The sequence below is a fragment of the Monopterus albus genome, unplaced genomic scaffold, assembly GCF_001952655.1.
Source record: "Monopterus albus unplaced genomic scaffold, M_albus_1.0 scaffold1.1, whole genome shotgun sequence".
Lineage (NCBI taxonomy): Eukaryota > Metazoa > Chordata > Actinopteri > Synbranchiformes > Synbranchidae > Monopterus > Monopterus albus.
This window is the reverse complement of record NW_018127881.1, coordinates 5,581,616-5,589,684: the sequence shown is the minus strand read 5'-3', so window position 1 is coordinate 5,589,684 and position 8,069 is coordinate 5,581,616. Positions and strand designations below refer to the sequence as shown.

The window sequence follows — 8,069 nt, the reverse complement described above, 5'->3', positions numbered from 1 at the left end:
ATAGTTATTAGACTCTCACGGGTTTTGTAGACGTCCCGCCTAGTGTCTTCGGCAATTTTTTCCTGCACCCCCACGGCCGCTTTAATCGCGTCCACATCTCGCTGGGTAAACTGCAAACTCGTTTTTATCGCCTGCATTTCTTTGGTCATGTCGTCGAGTCTCTTGTTATTTGTCTCCATCATTAGTTTCACAAAGCCTTGGAAGCTTTCTTGCTGTTGGCACATAAGTGCGGTGTACATCAGCTTCTGCTGATTCAACATCTCAGCTACTTGCGCCACTGAAATATAATCCTCTTCATCCTCAACATCCTCGCTCGCTTCTGGTTTATTAGCTCTTTTCCCTCTTGGAGGCATTTTAATAGTTGTAGAATTTGTTCAAAGACTTGACAATGTAGAAGATGTGAAAAGTCGTAGAACAGACAAGAGGAGCAGTAAAGACGTCTGCTCTCGCCGCAACCCGGAAGTTGTCGACAATGGGCGTCAGTCCACAGGTGAGGATTCAAAGACAGGTAACGACGTTCACCGATACTGTGCTATAACGACTCAGTCGTTAGGGGACACTGTTGGGCATCAAAGGACTGAAACACCAATGATGGGGATAAATATCTCTGACTCAACACCAGTTGGGCAGAACTGATGAAGCCTCTTGGATGAGAAGTGAAACGTCTTCGATCTAAAAAAAATCAAGTCCAGTTGACTTATTTTTTTTACATTTTTTCATATTATTTAACATTTGAAACTGACAAAAATTGTACTACCCTAATTGCTTTTGCACAAATTCCTTTATCAGTCAGGATGTTGTTGTGCATTCTATGTATCAGGTGGCAGTGATAAGAATTAATATGTTGGACTGGATTTGTCTTTGATCAGTATCGAAATTCCCTTTAATGTTCCCAAAATGTCTGTTGTTCCCTCACCCATTTCATCCAAATTTGCTGCACTGAAGGGATCTGCTCTGGCTGAGAGATGCACCATATCACCCTGACCCAGTGTTTGTCTGAGTGTGGGCGCCACTGGCTCAGGCAGCTCATTGATGGGTTTACACAAGGCAAAGCTGACCTCAAGTGATCTGATTCACAAGGATTAGGATTAAGATTTTCCCGACCGCTTTGGTAATCCGGGGATTATGATGTCAACAGCCTGTGGCTGCTGGGGAGGAAATTGAATTGTGAGGCACAGGAGAGCTGATGGCCCAGGATTACAGCACAGTCAGAGATGGAAGCCTATGTCTTTCTCCTGCTCAGGAAAACCTGCATGGGACACCATTTACTGCTGCTGAGGTGTAAGAATTGCTTCCATACACTGTGGAATGAAATTTGAGTAGAGGTTTAGTATGCTGATTAATTTCTGTCACTGATAATCCTTCCTGTTCTGGCCTGTGAAGCATCAGGTGGTGAGTACTGTTAAATGCAACTTGTATAGTGAACAAGGTCTGTCTCTTTATTTTTTTTTTGTAACTGATGTCAACAGATAAAATGGAGGATAATGTCTGGTCTGAAGCTGAAAATGTGCAAAACATTTTCAGGTATTTATAACCTAATACTGTAACTGGCCACGCTTGGTACAAACCTACTGTGTGTTGTTGTGTATGTCTGTGTTCAAGCCAAGTGCTCCCGCTGCCACTGTTAAATTGGAAGGACTCAAGAGAGCCAGCAGGATGAAGGTGAAATGGACCCAGCTGAGTGTAGCGTTCTTCCTTACTCTGTCACTGGTGATGACAGGATGCTTCTTCTGGCAATATCAGCTGCCAAAGGCTCTGCCAGGTCAGGCCAGCACTGTTGGTCATAGGTGATGAATCACATAACATGAGGGTTTTGTTCCTATAAAACACTGCTGCTCTTAATTTAAAAAATGTTTTGAAGCTATAAGTAACTTTTGTCTTGGCATATGCTGATACTGGTATTCGATTTATTATTTTCAAACTGCCCCAGGGGTATTGTCACAAGGACTGGCTTAGAGCTAACTAATAGATTGTAAATTAAGACCTTTTTCAGACTAAGATAACTGAGCAACAACACCAAACCACACACTCCTTCAAATAAAGGTGTGTTGCATATGAAGTGGCTCAACTCAGAACAGCTGTGGTGTTGACAGAAAACACAGTGGTTGTGGGCTAAGAGAGCATTTTTATTCCATTAGCATGCAATTTAACATTTGTTAATTTACAACGCAAAAGTACTAAGCTTACTGCACTTTGTTACAGCCAAATTAATACTTAGAATAAACTGAAAATCTCAGTGTCAGTGAGACTGTCATTTTGTTATTGTGGGTTCTTCTCTGTCTGTTATGTTTGACACCACAACGTGCAGTAGCTGTTTGCTCACTGATACAGTACAACTCTAGATGATGCTCTGTCCTATCTGATCTGACTGCAGCAGCCCTCAATCTCAATTTCTACACAAACAAGAGATAAAGATCTTGTAATTAAGATAAAACTACCATATCTCTTAAATGTATAATCTTTAATTGGTAATTGTGAGATAGTGTTAACCTGCTAAAATGTGAACCAACAGCTGTGGTGCTTTCTGTGAGTATCTATAATTGACAAGTGCAAGATTTCAGAAAGCAGTGTCAGTTAAAAATGGGTGAGGAACTGGAACACATTTTCTCTGGCAATACTTGAAAATCAAAGGTTACAGACAACACTGTAAAATGTTTTAAATTATAATGCCTTTTATAATACCTTCACTACTGGAAATCAGTGTTGATGTCAGACACAGCGCTAGAATGTATCATCCCTCCAGCTGCACAAGTGGTGCTATTGATTTGGTTAAAAAATGTTCTATTCTCCAAAGTATTGCCCAGGTTTAGGAGTAAAGGAACATCAGGTGTTTATTTCTTTTGGTTAGCAAGCTGTATATCTTGTCAAATCAAGTCAAGGTTCATCAGGAAGCAGAGAGAATTAATGAAGAGCAGTATCAGAGCATGTCAGCTTCTGTGCCATCACTGCATTATTCTATCAAATATCAAGTGTAAATTACAATAAACAGCTTTTAATTTGTTGCTTTTTTAAAATTTTCTACCCACTGCCCAGATGAAATAATGGGTCCCAATGCCAAATCAGAGCTGATGTGTCCTCGCTTCCCAGAGACCCTCCCACTGGAGCATCCTCTCCCCAGACTGAAAGAGGCCCTGGAAAAGGTGAGGGGAGTCATTCTGCTAGCAAACTTTTAGGTCTGCGTTCATGTTTCCATCATGCCCATTCAAGACTCAAAAAATCTGACCGTAGTAATTCTTCACACCAAATGCCACTGCAGTTGACAGAAGGAGATTAAAGATATGTTGGATGAAAAACATCTGTCTGAGCAAAGGGTTGTTTTTGTTTGCAGGGAGCAGCAGAGTTCCCCGCTGATCAGCCAAAGAGCATCAACATTAAAGGAACAGCATTAAAAGTTCACTCATTAAAGACAAGCAGAAGCTTTCCAGCTATGTTACTGATTGCCCATACTGTGAAAAGCTTGCATGAGAAAGACTAGAGTGAACAGATGCTGACAAGCTAGCCTGTTGAAGGTTGAAGTTTCAACTCAGACACAACAAAACAACATAAGGCTACATGCAGGCTTGAGACATTCAGCATCAAGCATTTAAACGAACAATAGTGAATAAAACTTATATTTAGAGGAAGGAAAAGTGAGTGATGTTTGTGTACACAATGACAGAGCTGCTGATGGGCAGGCATGTTCATATTATTATTTCAACATGAGGCAGAAATTGTTTACGTCACAGTAAAGAGGCACAGTTGTGGTAACTGTGGCTGTGGAAACTGACATGAAAAACTTACTTCACCTACTTTGCTTTACAGAGTCTTGCATAAACTGAGGCCACACTTTTGTTTTGAAACAGCTGTGGTTTAGGGTGTAGAGCGTGTTGTTTCCTAACTATAAGCTTGGTGGTTCAATCCACACGTTGAAATGTGCTGGGGAAAGATGCTGAACCCCGAGTTACCCCCAGTGACATCACTGGTGTGTGAGCATCTGTGTGGGTGAATAGGCTAACAGTTTGACACATCGTGAGTGTGCTTTCTTGCATAGAAAGGTACTATACAAGTCCATCTACCATATTTTTTATCAATTTAAGTTTTTTAATATTTATCTTAATTTGAGGTTTAATGGTCTAAATCATTTTCACTAATTATGGGTGAAGCTATTAATAACAGTGATGTAGGACCACAAAAGCGCTTCACTTGATTTGATACTGTGTTCTTGATTTGTTTACATAAATATTATAAAACCTCCTCCTGAACATTTTAGCTAGAGTACAGGGCCAGGACTTCAATTTTATGCTTTTTTTAAAGATGCGAAACAATCTTTTTATATAAAGGAAAGAAAAACATGGCAATATTTTAATTAAAGCAGTAGTTTATATACAAATATTTAGGCAAATACCCTTTTTTCCCCCCCTGCCAGGAGTTTGAGAAGATCAATACCACTCTTATATCTGTAGAGAAAAAATTAAGCCACAGCCAACTTAGCATAGCTTTGCATAACAATTGGAAGCAGGGTCTTTGTCATCCTCTAAGGTTTATGTAGCAGTCACCCATCAAAGCTGGATACAGTTGCAGAATAACTTCTTTTTTTGTGCCATGTCTTTTCCAGGTGGACGTTTTGCTTCGGCAGAGCATAAACCCCATCAGCCTCCCTGCTCTGTCTGCCATTGTGATTTTAAATGATACCGTTCTGTGGACTGGCAACTTTGGAAAGAGAAATGGCAGTGACCCTGTCTCGGGACCACCGAATGAGTACACAATCTACAGGTGAGTACTGCACTGAAGACTACACCACAAATGTCATAGATGTCGCCTGTAGGTAAAACCTTCATCTTTATTATATTAAAGTGGTTAAAACTTAAACTGGCTGGTAAAAGTGTTAACCTGAAACATTTTGTCAAAGGGTGACATAAACAAATAATAGATAAACAAAAGAACAAAAGGTAAAACAAATGGGTGATTAGTATTAAAGGATGTTTTTTAGATAGGTTTAAAAATTTACAGATTCTGCAAGAATTAGCTTTTTTTTTCAATGCTGTCATGTCTCACTTAGCTGTTCAATTATTATAATTTAAAGTTATAACTAGCTTTCAGAACTTCCTCTATTTTTAATTTCATTACCACAATATGATTCCCTCCAGTTAACATCCTAAGATGTTTTTAAAAATGACAACCCTGTAAAGTAAAATGATACTTTGTTTCTCAAAAAAAAAACAAATCTGTAGAATTCAACAGGAATACTGATTAGCATTTTCTAAAATCTTATTTTATTTGGCCTGAAAGTCGTCAGATTTTAATTCAGTCTAAAATGTGAGGTTATGCTTCCCTCAGGTTTACTAAAACTGTAGAGGAGCAATGTTTTCATTACTGGTGAATACTGTTACATCATCTTGATTCGGTGTAACGGGACCATAAGCCCTGTATTTAAATATCATTCAGCCAGTGCACAGTAGCTCAGTGTAAGCTGTTCACACAAAACCACAGCCACCCACAATGACAGTTTAGGTGTATAAGTACTGTAGTGCTGGGCTGGGTGCATCTCCAATCATCTGTATGATGAGGAAGATGAATCCAAGAAAACTCTGATGACAAGATTAGCTGAAAAAACTTATAAAAAAATCAACTGGACTAGGTTTTTAGGTCGAAGACGTTTCACCTCTCATCCAAGAGGCTTCATCAGTTCTGCCCAACTGGTGTTGAGTCGGAGATATTTATCCCCATTGGTGGGGCACTCAATGCCAGTCAGGCAGAACTGATGAAGCCTCTTGGATGAGAGGTGAAACGTCTTTGACCTAAAAATCTAGTCCAGTTGATTTTTTTCTAAGTTTTTTCAGCTAATCTTGTCATCAGAGTTTTCTTGGATTCATCTTCCTGTTTTTTCAGCTTACTATGACCTGGATGACTGAGAATCTGCACGGAGATGACAAGATTATTTTCTCAGACTTGTGAAAGCTCCTCCAGAGCCACAGAAGATGGTACACACCCATGTTTACAGAGTAATGAATGATACTGCTCAGCTGTTTCGGCAAAATTGGTGCAATTGTAGCGGATTGATTTCGTCACACCTGTGTCGAGGTACTCTGCGTTGTGATTGACCCGGCTGGAGACAATCTTTCAGCCACAAATGTCTTTATTGCTGGTACAGAAGAAAATATAACAACAGAACAGCTTTAGCTCCGTGGCATTCAAATTAACTTCATGAGAGTGTATGGCAGACTGGTTTGTGTATAAAATAAATTAAAAGGCACAATACCTGGTACAGAGGAAAATATAACAACAGAACAGCTTTAGCTTCGTGGCATTCAAATTAACTAAAAGGGAACAAAAACAATTTTAGACTTAGGTACCAATTGTCATGCTATGCTATTATAGCAGCAATGATGTGAACGCAACTTACCTCCGTTAGAGTGTATGGCACCTGGTGCCAATTGAACCGCACTTACTTATTATGAATAAGGAACCAGCACGGGCTGCACCCCCTCAAGTTTGCAGGGGCACCCCAATCTATTACCACCACACACATCTCACTTCTGGAGGGAGTAACAAAATAAAATGCCATTGCAACAAATTATTTAGGTTATGGCAAATGGAATTATAACTCCGCTACACAATGCACCTTTTAAAAGCAATGTAAATGAAACAATGAACAGCAATTACCCAGCACTTAGTGAACAGTCCCTTAAAAGCATGTTGAAAAACAATAATAAATGATGTAACTGCCTTTATTAAAATGTTCCATATGTTGAACAATAAGACATAAACACACAATACACAGCATGCAGTGCCAATCAATCCACCTCCAAACAAAACTATTACTCATAACAAGTGTCCCCATTATTGTGTGCACTGTAGCACATTTCATTCTTGTGAGATGTGACATTTAAAAGTAAGCTCTTATAGATTTGCTGACTTGTTTCAAATGTACTTACATGCTGTGACACATTCAGCTGCTTCCAAAGCTGATGCTTCATTTGAGTCATTTACCTCAACATCGTCACTGCAGCTTGTTCAGAGTAGGCGACTGGAGTTGATGTTGCGTTTATGAGCTTTCAACACGAGCCCGCATATCTGAAGTCAAAGCATTGTTTTCTGTGAGGATCTTTGTGGTCAGATTTTCCAGGGACGAGTGTTAATGGTTTAAAATTTAACAAACACACTATTTTCACATTAGTATCAAATTGTAAACTTCACACATAAAATAACTGCATTTAAATCCCTTGTAAAATGACTCGATCAATAAAATCTATGTAAAAACCTGTTGATCAACAGATTTAATTTAGTTTGGATGTCAAGGACCAGTAAGGCAGAAGACACAGCATTTAAACCTGACAAGTGATACACATGGGGAACAGCCCACTAACAACTAAATATTTTTCTCTAGATCCAAAAAAGCAAGTAGATGGTATTATACTTGTATAGCGCCTTTCTATGCTTTTACAGCACACTCAAAGCGCTTTCACATCATTCGGCCATTCACCCATTCGCACTCCCACACCGGTGACATCACTGGGAGCAACTGGGGATTCAGTGTCTTGCTCAAGGACACTTCGACATGTTGACTGGACAAACCGGGAATTGAACTGCTAATCCTCCGGTTAGGAAACGACCCGCTCTACCTCCTGAGCCACCGCCACTGCCCCTGAGCTCATGACAAGTAAAGTTTTAACAAAAACTACAAACAGACTATATATTTCTCCCAAACTCCCCCCTTTCCTGTATCGAGCACTTGGTGCAGTCCAGGCCTAGTGGGAGGTATTTAAACCTGCTGCTGCCAATCTTTTTGCCAGGATGTCCCTCATCCATGGACTAAGAGTTACCACGGTAACTCAAAAAGAAAATTTACACACATTAACAATGTATTGACAATACAAAAGTAACCAAATGTGTATGTTTCATTAATTAATTGTGAATGTCTAAGCCTAATGTTAAACTAAATGCCTAAAGTCTACCTACAACCTGTTTCCAGTCTTTATGCTAAGCTAAATGGCTACTAGTGTCAGGTCCACTCAGTGCGACCTGCCTCTCTTCTGCCTTTCTCTCCCCTGCTCTCTCGTCCTGCGGGCTCCGCGGCCCCCCCGGGGCGC

The 8,069-nt window shown here is 39.9% G+C and overlaps 1 protein-coding gene across 1 annotated transcript in view; it reads left to right on the top strand.

The window, feature by feature from the left end:
- The first annotated feature begins 1,187 nt into the window (after nucleotides 1-1,187).
- Nucleotides 1,188-8,069, top strand: part of lactbl1b (lactamase, beta-like 1b) — a 20,616-nt gene continuing 13,734 nt past the window's right edge. The window contains exons 1-3 of the mRNA XM_020615642.1: nucleotides 1,188-1,762; nucleotides 3,034-3,140; nucleotides 4,595-4,752. Of these exons, the coding sequence (XP_020471298.1) occupies nucleotides 1,588-1,762; nucleotides 3,034-3,140; nucleotides 4,595-4,752 (440 nt within the window). The 5' untranslated portion in view covers nucleotides 1,188-1,587. The remainder of the gene's footprint in view (nucleotides 1,763-3,033; nucleotides 3,141-4,594; nucleotides 4,753-8,069) is intronic.